Source organism: Durotheca rogersii (genome assembly GCF_024521655.1).
Source record: "Durotheca rogersii strain YMJ 92031201 chromosome Unknown GGS23scaffold_12, whole genome shotgun sequence".
In the NCBI taxonomy this organism is placed as follows: Eukaryota; Fungi; Ascomycota; class Sordariomycetes; order Xylariales; family Xylariaceae; genus Durotheca; species Durotheca rogersii.
Window position 1 is genome coordinate 546490 of NW_026251243.1, and position 14533 is coordinate 561022.

General features: G+C 52.6%; 5 protein-coding genes across 5 annotated transcripts; 3 read left to right on the forward strand and 2 right to left on the reverse strand.

Annotated features, from left to right (window-relative positions):
- Positions 1-2167: 2167 nt before the first annotated feature.
- Positions 2168-3480, reverse strand: GGS23DRAFT_571041 (RTA1 like protein-domain-containing protein). Its single transcript, XM_051516550.1, has 3 exons — positions 3198-3480; positions 2884-3116; positions 2168-2814 (listed from the first exon to the last, which is right to left on the reverse strand). Exons 1-3 carry the CDS (start codon positions 3406-3408, stop codon positions 2347-2349), a joined length of 912 nt encoding a protein of 303 aa, XP_051371333.1. The 5' UTR covers positions 3409-3480; the 3' UTR covers positions 2168-2346.
- Positions 3481-5056: 1576 nt separating this feature from the next.
- Positions 5057-6464, forward strand: GGS23DRAFT_571043 (uncharacterized protein). The gene is made up of 2 exons (XM_051516551.1): positions 5057-5210; positions 5328-6464. Exon 2 carries the CDS (start codon positions 5645-5647, stop codon positions 6248-6250), a length of 606 nt encoding a protein of 201 aa, XP_051371334.1. The 5' UTR covers positions 5057-5210; positions 5328-5644; the 3' UTR covers positions 6251-6464.
- A 1499-nt stretch (positions 6465-7963) lies between these two features.
- On the forward strand, positions 7964-9499 carry GGS23DRAFT_597420 (FAD/NAD(P)-binding domain-containing protein; the record flags this gene model as incomplete). The annotated part of the gene is made up of 2 exons (XM_051518621.1): positions 7964-8259; positions 8323-9499. 2 exons carry the CDS (start codon positions 7964-7966, stop codon positions 9497-9499), a joined length of 1473 nt encoding a protein of 490 aa, XP_051371335.1.
- A 303-nt stretch (positions 9500-9802) lies between these two features.
- GGS23DRAFT_84791 (vacuolar protein sorting-associated protein 35) lies at positions 9803-12566 on the forward strand. The gene is made up of 2 exons (XM_051521340.1): positions 9803-10161; positions 10269-12566. The coding sequence occupies exons 1-2, from the start codon at positions 10025-10027 to the stop codon at positions 12514-12516; spliced, it is 2385 nt and encodes a 794-aa protein (XP_051371336.1). The 5' UTR covers positions 9803-10024; the 3' UTR covers positions 12517-12566.
- An 865-nt stretch (positions 12567-13431) lies between these two features.
- Positions 13432-14430, reverse strand: GGS23DRAFT_84779 (uncharacterized protein). The gene has a single exon (XM_051521339.1). It carries the CDS (start codon positions 14313-14315, stop codon positions 13668-13670), a length of 648 nt encoding a protein of 215 aa, XP_051371337.1. The 5' UTR covers positions 14316-14430; the 3' UTR covers positions 13432-13667.
- Between the last annotated feature and the right edge of the window lie 103 nt (positions 14431-14533).

Here is a 14533-nt window from a genome sequence, read left to right on the forward strand (position 1 = left end):
GGGTTACGTATAAAGCTTTACGACGAAGGATATGGAATCTCGGTAATTTAAAAGAGGTAAGCTAAGAAACTAAAACTACTAGACCTAAAAATACTAAATCTCGCTAAGAAGTTCGTTAAATAATAAGCACGGGAAGCGTATATCTCCTCGATCTACTAACTTAAAGTAACCTTCGATTACTCTACGGCCGCGTAATACGTTAACCCCGGGACTAAGGAAGCGAAAGCCTTTAATACGAGGATTAATTAATAGGTAGTTAATAAAGACCGAGGCCTTAACTATATTACTCTCGATCCTACGGACCTCCGCCTATATATCTTCGTAGATAGTTCCTTCGCTAATAATACGGATATAAATTCGTAAATCGGCTACCTTATCGTCCTAGGTAATAAGGAACCATCGGCATTAAGTAATAACGGGCTCCGGGTTAAAGGTAATATCATATATTAGTCCTTTACTAAGTATGAAAGGGTTACTCGGAGCGTATTAATAAGTAAGATATACGGGATAATATAAGGCTTTGATATTAGCTACGTTATCTATTATATAATTAACGTTATCCTTAGCCGTTTCTTTCTCCCACGCGTTCCTCTAGTATTATATACCGACTTACTATCATTATACTAATATCTAGTCTAGATAGGTAGTATTAACGAAAAGCGATTAATAATCGACTTAATGGCTTTACGGTAGTCGTACGAGAATCGGGAAATTAATAATATTAAGTAGATCTATAGGAGCTATAACCCGGCCGACGCCATAACGAAGGCATTACTAAATAAGGCTATAAGGACCTTAGTAAAGAAGAATCGTATTAACCTAAGGTTAAAAGGATAGATAAAACGGGAATAATGATTTATAATTAACGACTATTAATTATGAAAAGAAAACAGAGTAAGTAATAGTCTACTAGTAATTAGGGATAACGCAGGTACCTCCGTACCTACGTGGGATATAAGGAACGATTTTCCTACCCTCCTTAGATAAATAGCTCCCAAAGAAGAATCAGACATATTAATACAACCAGTCTTACCTCTAATCTTTCTTATTACTATTTACTATTCACTTTGCTTTACGTACGTACCTACTAACACTAGCTTAGCTCTTAGTTAGTAGCGATTGAATAGGTTCGGGATTAATCAGGATTAGGTATAGTTAGGTACGGTTATAGTCACCTACCCCACCACCTACTTATTGCTATTGTAATCGTTCCCAGTTAGAGCCCTATTTCCTAACTTATCCTGTTAGCCTTTAATTAAACTAGCTAGCTTTTAATTAATCAGGGTTGATCGGGATTAGGATTAGGTTTAATAGGAACGAAAGCTACCGTACCTATTGTTGTGTGAGGAGTTTAATTGCTCCTTGCGGATTAATTAAACTAGGGAGGCTGTAGTAGTACGGTAGATCTAGGCTACGTAGCCTTTTCGATATATATTTATATAGGTCGCGTACTTATATTTTCATTAGCTAGACTTAGACCTATAGATATTACAGCCTATAGCTATTTATTCCTTTTGTCATGCCTTTCTAGCTAGCCTCCTTTACCTGTTTCCAGTCCTCCCTTTCCCAGCTGCCGTTTTTAGCTAGCCGATCAACCGATTATAGCTATTTACAGCTATAATTTAGGGTTAATCGGCACTAGGCCAGTTATTAGTAGTTAGGCAGTCCTTATTTCGTGCCTCCATTACAGCGTGCCTACGCTGCTCCTGTTCACTACTAAATCCGTCAGCAGGGGTTAGGATAGGGTTGTCCGCGTGGCCTGCCCTTGGCACATCCTCAATTCACAATGGCGTCGATTCTGACAGCGTGTAAGTCATATTAATATTGAGACAAGACTGATATCTACCATTGTTTGGGGGGTGAAGATGTATGTATGTAGGCGTCGTAAAGATGTGACGCACGAGGACACAGACTAATGTTATATGTGATAATTTCACCTGTACTACCGGCTGAGGGAACTTGTGATCAGCGACGTCCAGCTTGATCAAGATGTTAAATGTAAGTATTTATTACCTAGTGTGATGAGTGCGATAGCTTACAGTTTCGATGGATTTTGCAACGCAGCCATCGCCTCTGTCGTTGAAGCCAGTCGACACGAATGAATCGAAATGGCACATTCGAAAACGAGGGGATTCGAAGAGAAAAAAATATATTATATATATAAATAGCAAGTGGACACTCAACATCGTCCAAGCTCTAGGACTCCCTGCGTTGTCGGTGTGCTGCGGGAATTAGAGTCAACCATGCGGGAGTTGCTGAGCAACCACAACTCCAGGATATTATGCGCTAGTTGTTGTCAAAGAGGAAATATCTTGAATATCCCTAATGTAGCTACGCAGCAAAGGCTCAGATTGCTTCAGCTGAAATCCTATCGCGGTCGCTGTTGTTAGAACCCTTCTCCGCCTCCGCAACTGTAATAATACCCGCCTGTGCGGGCGTGTCGATGCTCAGTCGGGCAGGGTCAAACACCAGGAATACGGCGACCGCAATCACCATGAGAACAGCGTCCAGTCCGATGAATAACCCCTGGTTTCTGATCAAATCTCCGCTCCAACCCTCGCTCAGCTCGAGTGTGCGGTAGATGCTCCGGATGTAAATCATTAGGAGTGACACCAAGAGAGCGCCCAGGAGGGGGTAGTAGTCTCGAGGTATGCCCAGCTTGAGCGAGCGGCGCACAAAGTCTATGACGAGCAGGGCGAATACCGTCATGGTGAGAAGCTGAAAGGCGATACCAGCCACCATGATGTAGGTACCAGGCCAGGTGTCGCCTCCAATCTCACCCGCCTCCATGGACGCTATCGCTCCGCCCACGGCCTACGTAACCCATATCAGCATCGCGTATTATCAAGAGGAATCGAAGCCTAGGCAAATCCCTAAACTGACCTGTACCACGAGCGAGATAACGTCGCACGTGCAGAAGACGATGGCGTACATGCGCGCCGAGATCAAACTGGATGCGCGTCCGAGGCGGACGATGAATATCCCCAGCAACACGTAGAGAGCGGCGGTGAAGAACGTCGGTCCGATGATGAGGGTGGTGATCTGCATCAAGAAGGCGTTTTGATTATACGGGCATTGCGACGACCAGGTTCGACCCGCCCATCCAATGGTCTCGGCTATGGAGAGGTTGTTAGTTTGAAGAAAAGAATTCCTCCGCAAAAATAAATAAATGACTCATCGTAGAAGTTAGCACTCACTCAGTGCACCAATGGCGAGGAGAATCGACGTCCATTTCTTAAAGCGCAGGCTCTGCACGGCGTGGCCGAAGAACGCGACGGCGAAGAGAACACAGAAGGTGATGCCGGCGGCGAGACTGGGCCGGAAACCGTACGGGGGCAGCCAACCGTCGATCAGCTCCCGGTGGCAATTGTTGGGGTCCCGGATGAGCGCCCGGACGAAGTCGGCCATCTCTTAAGGAGGAAGTTATCACGTCGGAACGGCCGAGGCACGGTGTTGAGATATTAGGGTTGACGTTTTTTGCATATACGAAAGCACGCCAGCTACTTCACAGTTCCACCGGGGAAGGGGTCGACGCCATACATATATCTACTATGCGAGGCTCCGTAGCTGAGGTTCACGTAGGTCTGTTATCTCGTGAAGTTATCCCCAAACAACAGCTCAGCTCGTGCCAAGGCGGCACGGTGCTATTCTGTGTGGGTACAGGTTACGTGGACAAGCCTACGAGGCTCTGTGGCTTATGAGGCAGAAATAGTCGACTCATAGTAGGACTTCGTCGCGAAGATACCGTTTAGTTAGATGCCCAGTACTTAGGAGGCATCAGCGGCTCCGCCACAATGATGCCGAGCTCGGTATGGCCTCTTTATCGGAATTGCATATATACCTAGACTATCCGTCACGTAGCATTTCTAGGCCGCGTCACTCACGGGAGCCGCAGCTCGGACTAGCACTAGGAGAACCGGGGGGGAATCCCGTAGCTTAGGCGATGGGACCGAGCGAGAAGGATGCTAAGCTAAGCCTCGGTTTTCACAGAGTAGGAACAAGGGCTCGCTAGAGAGATCTAGCTATAGCTTCGTTCCTACGTAGTAAATGTCTTAAAAGAAGCTAGGGTTCTACTGCGGATATCGGCATTGCATACAAAGAAACACACTAACTTGGTAGAAACCATTTCCTTGGGTTGACGGGCACAGACTTGTCTTAAGCCTGCTTAGGCAACATGGCTCTAGGCATTGCCTTAGATATTGTTACATCATTGTCAGCTAAATTACGGCGATGTCTACGTATCCACGGCATTCTAATACGTGGTACTAAGTCAGCTCTTCCTAGACAAGTTCGTGTCTTAACTCGAGTGGTTCGATGTGTGTAGGTCGGTACCCAATATATGTATGTTAGACCAACCTATTCCATTTAGTATCCAGTACAAACATCAGAAGCAACCTACTAAGGGCTTAGATAACTCTGACTGTCACGTAGCTCAGTAAAGGAGCTACGTACGCGAGAGCGCGCGCAGAGAGCTATCTCACGAGCAATGGGAGGAGGAGCGAAAGGAGAGAAAAGGTCTTAGATCTCTCTAAGAACGAGCTAAAGGAATGGAAGCGACGGGATATTTAGGAGCTCCTGTTGCTGAGGTAAGCAACGAAGAGGAGCAACCTAAGGAGCCACCTCTACGTGACACCGACAAAAGATCGGAACAATGCATCTCGATTACATGCGGATAATTCAAAACAATTCTGGGTAGGTTGCTTCTATAGACATGCAATTATCCCATTGCATCGCAGAGGAGGTCGAGAGCATACCATAGTCAGTTAAAGTCATTGAATATACTTCCACTAGGCACAAGATGCCGTTATTATGACTTGGTGATAAAAAAGACATGGTTCGCAACCCACCTTGAAATGAGCCTATTGACAATGTGAATATCTCAGTAATGATTTGCTGTGAATTGTTGCTACTACACCAACTATCAGTAGCCACCCAATTCCCCAGCCTCGAGAATAATAACTCTTACGTGCTAAAACCCACCTATAGTATTTTATAGAGCATTATATTGCGAGTAAATTTGACCAAGTTCCTTATAATACGGAAAACTGTAGATTTTGGCACTTCACTAATATCACTAAACATGAACCCGTTTAGTTTCACGTATTTCGCGTGTAACGTACGGAATCTATTGTGTATTGTTTATATCACCTTGTCCCAACAACGATCATGTATAATGAGTCTTCCTCGATTTCTACAAACATCGGCTCGATCTGGTAGGTCGTTGTTAGCGCAGGGTTACTCGATAGACTCAGGCCAGTTGCAAATGATGCGAGTTACTCTCGACTCCAACCTGGACTCAAATTATCCGACCCGACAGCGACACTTACCATAGTCACTACGTTTTCGGTGACTCCCGGGGTGAAGTGAAGGTGGAGGCGTATTACCGCAGTCGGCTGGTCTCCAGGAGGCTCTAGTAGGGCCTTTATAAAGACCGCGAGGCCGGTTGAGCTTGCCGCCTCCTAGCAACTTCCTAGGATAACTGCTCAGATATTACCACGGTAACTTCTCACTGAACGGAATTGTTGACTTCTTAAGCTCGTAGACTCGTCACGCTCTCGCGTCGATACTCCTATCATATTGCTATCGCCAGTTGATTTGCGTCGGACCCGAGTCTTTTTCGCCTGTCACCACCACCACGACAGTCATGTTTATGGAGTGTGGCAATCCCATCTGCTCCCAGCCAGGACGGTACGCGTGCAAGGTGTGCGCGGACGCTGCCTACTGCTCCTTGGGATGCCGTTCGCTGTGCTGGGAATACCACCAGGAGTGCTGCAAGCCCCGTCTCCTGCCGAACTACGTCGTGCGGTTCCACTTGGGCGCAGACGACATCGCGGATCCGCCCATCGTCCGAACCCTCTCCTGCCCGGCCACCGCAACTTTCTACGACCTCCACGTGGCGCTCCAGTGCGCCTTCGGCTGGGCGTTCACCCACTTCTTCGATTTCACCGTCCTCAACCCGGCGTTTAGACCGCCCGCCGACAAGGTACGCCTGTACCGTGACAAGCTGAAGGCGCACAGCGCCGGGGTCCAGGTTGACTCGTCCCTGCCGCAAGAGTTCCTGCTCCGAATCGTTAATTTCGCGAAATGGGTGCCTTTCTCCGCCTTCGACAGCGCCCACGAGCCCTACCGACGCCACCCGAATACCCGGGAAGAGGACGCCGACGACTTCATGCTGTTCATGCTGTTTGACGACCCAGCCTACCAAGGTAGGACGTCATCCTCTCTCTCTCTCTCCTTCTTTCGGCGCTAGTTTCTCCGCAGCAGTGCAATCTAGTTAACGCGCGCGCAGGCCTGCCGATGGCGTACACGTACGACTTCGGCGACGAGTGGGTGCACAGGATGGAGGTGGTCGGACGTAGCGAGCCGACGGCAGAGTTCGCGTGCCTGCAGGGCGAGGGCCACGGGGCGGCAGAGGACGCGGGCGGGGCGGCGGGCTGGGCGGCGGTGCGGGAGGCGTACCGCGCGGACCGGCCGACCGCGGCGCAGGCCGCGCTGCGCGCCTGGTACGAGACCGAGTGCCGCAACGGCGACCCAGCCGGCCTCGCCGCCGGCCGCGACCGCGCCTGGGACCCCGACGCCGTCCGCGCTGGCCTTGCCAGCGAGAACCTGCGCGCTCGCGCCCGCGGAAAGGTTCTCGAGAGCCTCGCCCAGTTCGCCGGCTACGCCCGGCTGACCCCGCGGGCCGCGCCGCCGGGACAGACGAACGAGGGGAGCGAGGGTGCTAAGGCGAGCAGTGGTGGAGGGTAGAGCGGAGATTCGACGTTTCTTAATGGTGTATGACAGGAGTTTCTCGTGCAACGGCGGACGGGGTGTGTGCTGGGTCTGCCTACTAGGTGTTAGATATTCGCCGCGGCATTACGCAAATGGGATGTGGATTCCCGCGTTCCGGCTGGATAATGGGCACTTGCGGGTGTGTGCCTACGTTTTTAGCTAGAAATCTTGCCACGAAATGCGCGGTAACGTGGAATCATTCGATTAGATGCGAGCAGCGATCTTGCTACTTATTCGGTCTGTAATGAGAGAGGGGGTGTTGAGTTGTTCCACAGAGGAGAGTCCTGCGCTGGTAGAAGTATTAATTACTGGTTCTTCAATTCCAATTCCGCGACTGGCCCCCTCTCCGTAAACGCCACCAGACTTGGCTAGAATATATCTCGACGGGTTATGAAATGCGCCGGTGTGTACAATAGTGTGGCAACTCAATAATAACCGTGAAGGGTGGTATGAAAAGGCGCGCATACCTTAGGGGACACCCAAAGGCTTACGAACAGAGCAGAGAAGTACATCGTTTTTACTCCCTGCCCCATCGCAAGGGGAGAGAGTGTATGTCCTCACGTCACCGTCTTTGAAATGGGAAAGGTTCTGCGTTACCGGAGTCCCAACGTTATGATCTGCGTGCTCTCATAGGCGACCTTATCGATCCAAGAGAGTCGTACCGCACCTGGGGGTCCCTGTGTATAAATAGTAATTCGGATATGGTCTTCTGACTTACACGTTCCACCACGCCCATCGTGGGGTTCGTTCCATCTGAAGATACGCTATCCGAGAGGCTGACTGCGGGTTATTGGCACCGTAGGAGTTAGATGACTACCCATATCATCGAGGCTCGCAGTCGGTGGGTCGGCCGAATGTTTCCCATCTCGTCACACACATTCAACGCATTCATTCGCACCACAGCAGGTGATAGTCTGTCGGTGAGTCGATGCAGTCACCGTAGGACTACCTAGAGGATTGGCGCCCAATCTTGAACGTGCTGTGTCACTGCGACGGCGTTGACCCAATGTCTCGAGGGTTGAGGCCACAATACAATGCAGTCGACACAACAATTCGACTCTATATAAATCCGATCCACGATGCTGCTGGTAATAAGAAATAGAGGCGCCACCGCTATTACTTGTATGTCGGGTTACACTTGTATACTCCTTTCACCAGGGGACAGTCCGGACGATCCCAGCCTCCAACCGAAATGGACAATAGCGGCTTCCGGATCGTAATAGTCGGCGGCGGCCCCGTCGGCCTGATCATGGCTCACATGCTCTCGAAGGCAGACATCGACTTCGTGCTCCTCGAGCGCCGGCCGAGCATATCCGAGGACGTCGGCGCGAGCCTGGCCCTCACCCCAAGCGGGCTTCGCGTCCTGGCGCAGCTCGGACTCCTCGACGGGCTCCTCGCCACCGGCGTGGGGATGCAGCGCAACATTTCAACTACGAAGGACGGGCGCGTATTCCGGTCATTGCCTACCCTAGGGTTCTTCAAGGATTAGTTAGTTAGCTCGTCGCAGTGTTCCCCTCCCTCAGATTACCGAGATGTCTGACCCGACGTAAGTTGCGGATGCGATGCGCACGCGTTCGACCGGGCCTGGCTCACTCAGGCCCTTTACGACGCGCTGAGCGAGCACGCAAAGTCCCGCGTCTTCACTGACAAGAAGGTAGTCGACGTCGCGACCGACGATGCCGGCGTCGCCGTCCACTGCGTAGATGGAACTCGATACGGCGGGTCGATTGTCGTCGGCGCTGAGGGCGTCCACAGCATCGTCCGCCAGCGTATACAGGCGCTCGCCCGAGACGCCACTCGGACATCATCCTCTGTCGAGCCATCAATTGCCGATACCGGCGATGATGACGGGAAATCTTTCTCGTGCGAGTACCGCACGCTATGGTGCTCGTTCCCCGCTCAGCCGAGTCTCCACGAGCCCGGGACGCAGTACCTAACGCACGGGTGGGACTACGTGGTGCAGCTTCTCGCGGGGAGAACAAAGTCCTGGCTTTTCTTGCACGAGCGGCTCGCGGCCACCGCTACCGGCGCCCCGGAGGTGTCAGGAAGAAACTACTCGGTGGCGGAGGCGGCGGCGCCCTGGGAGCGGTGGGAGCACTTGCCCCTCGTTGGGGAAGACAGGAGGGGAGGAGAGGGCGAAGATGGGAAGGCGACACAGTTCCGGCTACGCGATGCGTTGGCGTGCTGCTACCGCGCCGGCGCGGCCAACGTAGAGGAGGGCGTGGCGCGGCGGTGGACGTGGGGCCGTGCGGCGATCGTCGGCGACGCGGCGCACAAGTTCAGCCCGTCTCAGGGGCTCGGGTTCAGCTGCGGCGTGCAGGACGCGGCTGCGCTGACGAACGAGGTGCGGCGGGTAACTCGAGGGGCAGGCCACGGGGCCAAAGGAGGGGAAGACGTGTCCAGCCCGAGCGTGCGGGATCCGACTGCTGTTCTGGAGAGGTACCAGGAGGCACGTCGTGAGCGCGCTGAGTACGATAACGAGATCTCTGCTAGGACGGTGCGGCTGTCGGCGTGGCGGAACACGATCTCCTGGCTCTTTAGCTACTGGGTGCTGCCGTTGGCGCCCGGCTGGCTTAGCCGATGGATACTCCGGTACTCCTTAGGCGATAGTATGCGTCGCGCCGTGGTGCTGGACTTCCTAGAGGGCGAGGAGCCGTTTGTGGGGAGCGTCCCCTGGGTCCACCCTATCCCGAAGCCGGTCCCGCCGGCATCGTCATGGAGGGCGTAGGAGGCGTCTGCTATCATCGTTATTATTTATCGGTTTTTTGGTTGGAGATAGTATTTCAGCCGCTGGCTATCCCCTGGATATTGCGTTCGAGGACAAGGTGCCGGCAGCAATGATGGTTTTCAGCCTTCAAGCGGTCGTCGTTGAGCAAGTGGTAGGTACCTAGGTACCTACGGTATGTGGAACCTGTCATGTGCCTAATTGCTTTAAACGATCCCGCTTTAAAGGAAAGGTGGCGCCCCGCCACACACTCTCCCTCTCCACTGAGGCTGGTATGTGGCGCAGGTCACCATATGTACCTAGGTAGGTAATGCATAGGCACGGCATTGTCTTCGGCCAGCAGCGCGACCTGCTGTGAATGCTGCTCACTCTCTCTGTCCTCAGCTTCTTCTCCTTCCACACCCTACAATTCGATACCCTTCCCCCCAGTGACCCGATGACCTGCGAGAGATATAATTGACCTACATCCCCTTATTGCGTCGCTCCCGCCAACTCCTCAGCACTGTCGTCGACGACGCTTCGCCCAAGATGTCAACAACGCCTGCTCCGCCCGAGGACCAGGCGAGACTGCTTGAGGATGCTCTCGTAGCCGTGCGCCAGCAGACCACCCTCATGCGCAAGTGTCTTGACACACCTGGGAAGCTCATGGACGCCCTGAAGTGCTGGTAAGGATCAGGGTCCCCCGGCTGCGGCCCGGAAGCACAACCCTCCCTCGTTGCCGGTCCGGCCTCTCGTGGTGACAACTCCGGCTAACGGCAGGCTGATTCTTTAGCTCAACCCTAGTCGCGGAGCTGCGGACGAGTAGCCTGGGGCCGAAGCAGTATTACGAGTTATACATGGCCGTCTTCGATGCTCTGCGCTACCTGTCTATGCATCTCCGGGAGAACCACCCGCACAACCACCTCGCCGACCTCTACGAGCTCGTCCAGTATGCCGGCAACATAATTCCGCGCCTGTATCTCATGATAACCGTTGGCACCGCCTACATGTCTATACCCGAAGCGCCCGTGAAGGAGTTGATGAAGGATATGATGGACATGAGTCGTGGCGTCCAACATCCCATCCGAGGCCTCTTCTTGCGCTACTACCTGACTGGCCAAGCTAGAGACCACCTACCTACCGGCGACGGCGACGGCCCCGAAGGAAACCTGCAAGACTCGATAAACTTCATCTTAACTAATTTTGTCGAGATGAACAAGCTCTGGGTGCGATTGCAGCACCAGGGTCATTCGCGGGAGCGCGAGCAGAGATCCAGGGAACGCAAAGAGCTACAGCTCCTAGTGGGCAGCAACATTGTACGATTGAGTCAATTGGTAGACCTGGAGGCCTACAGCAACGGCATCCTAGGCCCGCTCCTCGAGCAGGTGGTACAATGCCGGGACGTGTTAGCCCAGGAGTATTTGCTGGAGATCATCACCCAAGTCTTTCCGGACGAGTTTCATCTGCATACCCTGGATCCGTTTTTGGCTGCTGTGTCGCGGTTGAATCCCCACGTTGACGTGAAGGCCATTGTCATTGGGTTGATGGACCGGTTATCTGCCTATGCCGAACGAGAATCTCAAGAGGAGGCTGCTGAAGACAGGGCGCAATTAGAGGAGGATGCGTTGGCAAGCCTACTGGAGAAGATCCGGCTGGCCAAGGAGCAACAAGAATCCAAATCGACGACTGCCGATGGGACTGCCGATGGGAATACTGATGCGAACGGAGGCCATCCTCAAAGCGAATCTACCGAGTATGCCGAGGCTAGGCGCGCAGCGGAATCTGAGACGACGACGTTGCTCGAGGACGCCGAGGCTGCTCCAACTGACCAGGAGTTGGACGGATCCTCTCAACGGAGCAAGAAACAGCGTGGAATTCCCCCCAATGTAAAACTCTACGAGGTTTTCTTCGAGCAGGTCAATAACCTCGTCAACGCTCAACGCCTTCCTATCCAGGATACAATCGCGTTGCTGGTCTCGCTCACCAACTTGGCGCTCAACATATATCCGAGTCGCCTCGACTATGTCGACCAGATCCTCGACTACGCAAACCGCAAGGTCAAGGAGCATGCCAACAGTGCCGACCTTCACTCAGTCCCGGCGCAGCAGAGCTTGCTCGCGCTGCTCCAGGCTCCCCTCAAGAGATACGCTTCCATATTCACGGCCCTGTCCCTTCCGACATACGTGCCTCTCTTCCAGTCTCAAACCTACCCGACAAGAAGGGCGGTGGCCGGCGAAGTTGCCAAGACGCTACTGCTCAACCGAACCGTGATAGCGACTCCCGCTCAGCTTGAGAATGTGCTCGAGGTCCTCAAAGTGCTGATCAAGGAGGGCTCGCAACCGCCAGCCGGCTATCCCGGCGGCCCGCAGCGACGGGCGTTGGAGACGGACGAAACGATGGAAGAGCAGGGCTGGCTCGCGCGGATCGTCCATCTCCTGAACGGCCAAGACAACGACACGCAATTCCGCCTACTCCAGATGGCGCGCAGCGCGTTTGCGGAAGGGAACGAGAGGATCCGTACCACCACGCCCTCCATCATTACCGCCGGCATGAAGCTTGCGCGTCGGTTCAAGGCCCGCGAGGACTATGATGAGACGTGGGAAACGCAGCTGAGCGCCCTCTACAAGTTCCTGCACTCTTCGATCTCGAGCATCTACACGAGGGTGAATGGCTCGGGTGCGGCCGAACTATCGCTGCGACTCTTCAGCGACTGCGGCCAGAGTGCCGATATGACGGGATTCGAAGAAGTGGCCTACGAGTTCTTCGCTCAGGCCTTCACCGTATACGAGGAAGCGATATCGGACTCGAAGGCGCAGTTTCAAGCGGTATGCATTATCGCGAACGCGCTGCACCAAACGAGGAATTTCAGCAAGGAGAACTACGACACCTTGATCACCAAGTGTGCCCTGCACGGCAGCAAACTCCTGCGGAAGCCGGATCAATGCCGGGCGGTGTATCTAGCAAGCCACCTGTGGTGGGCGACACCGATTGCCGCCACCGAGGAGTCGGACGAAGGTGTACGTTTTTTTTTTTTCGGTTGATTATTTCACTTCTATATCTGTGGGTGTTGGTGCATGTGAGATGCGAAGCTTACCCTGTCTCTGCAGCTGTACCGAGACGGAAAACGGGTGTTGGAATGCTTACAGCGAGCTCTGCGCGTGGCCGACTCGTGTATGGAACAGGCCACATCGATCGAACTGTTCGTCGAGATTCTCGATCGTTACGTGTACTACTTCGACCAACAAAACGAATCGGTAAGGCCATAGCCTCCCCCCCGCCTCCTGTTTTGCCCAGAGGGCCGATTGCACTGACTACGCCGTAGGTCACTACCAAGTACATCAACGGACTTATCGAGCTCATCCACTCGAACCTGAGCTCGAACCAGCAGGACTCGGCCAGTATAGAAAACAGCAAACGGCATTTCAAGCGCACACTCGACAACATTGCCTCGAGGCAATATGAAGGGGTGGTTCTCCAGCCACAGAAATGACGATAATGACGCGGGTGTGCAGCGGGCGGAAGACGGCGGGAGGATTGAATGTGAATAGCTTAGTTATTAATGTTCCGAAAATGACTCGGCGCCGCGCGCGATGAGAGAGATGTTTGATTAGCTTAGAAGAAGAGGAAGAAGGAGAAGAGGGCAAAAAGGATTATTAGTGCCTCCCTCCTTGTATGCAACAGGGGGAGAGTTGTTGCGGCACCGATGATCGTTTTATCTGCCTACCTCGTATCTCTCGCGAGGGATCATCCTGTACATACCTATGTATTCATAATGGGTATCTAGGTACGAAGCCGGGCGTCGAATTTACCCGGTTCGTTGCAATAGTTCACCAATCCTATTAAAGGCGTACCTTATAACAATTATCACATAGTACGGCGTCGATCCCTATCCTTAACGTAACCGTAGTTCCGATAAATAGTCGGTTACCGTAAAGTTAGTTTTACAACCTGGCTTTCTATTAAACAAGAAAATAACCGTCGAATCTATTAATCTTATTATTATAACGAAGCAGATAAATTCGATGTTTATTTCCTCTTTTAACGGGAGGAGAGGAGAAGGAGGGGATTTCGCCTACTTAGCGTCACAGTCTCTCTCTCTCTTTTTTACCTACCCACCCGTCATCCTCTCATCCTCTCCCACAGTTAGAGTCAGTAGACGAAGTTGTAGATTTTCTCGGATGCTTCGGCTCAGCTAGTATATCCTCTTTTGCCTCTTCCCTTTCCGGTCGTACGCTACACGATGAGCTAGCACGCATGTAGTGTATCTGGTGCCGAAATGTCTCAGGACAGAACGGCTTCCGTGACTGGTTTTGAATACGCCCATGTAAGCCTGGAATACATCCAACTGTGGATTGCCTAGGTATGACAGGTATATGAATCCGCGCCGACCGAGTTGGCCAAACGCACAATCGTTGTTGTTTTTCGTCTCTTGTCTCGTCTCCCTCTTTTTCCACCTCCTCTCCCTTGGCGGCCCCTGAATTTGTGGCAGTGCTGGATGACGAAGGAGACGCCAGGTGGCGTGGCCGTTGCGAGAGCCGGCGACGGGCCGGTGTTCGAGGTGGCCAAGGTCTGGGCAGCTGGGGTTTCTAATTACGAATACCCAAAACCGATTGAGCCACTCCATCGTCCACCAGGACGATACCTCTTCTCTCAACACCATCAACGTAATTCCTCTGCCGCCTCTGTCCCTCTTCATGATACCCTCACTACGCTCTCCATCACACATCCTGCCGCTACTTTCCTTTTCTTTCGATTCTTCTTTCTCCTTTCTTTTCACCTTCTCTCTCCCCGGCCCGTCGGACTCATCTCCACCACCTTCTTCCTCACTTACTGAAAACATCCCTCTTTCTCGATCCGTATACGTTTCGACTCAGAATCGCTCGGTGATCCGACCCGCTTCCATTTCAAATTCAATGCATCTCCTTCCTTCCGACTCATACCCTTGAAGAAATGAGAGAATAAATTTGAGAGATAGAGCAAGACGACAACAACGATTCCGTACGATAGAGGCGATAGCTAATCCGAATTCCCGAATCGACCTATCAATGACGCTCGTGC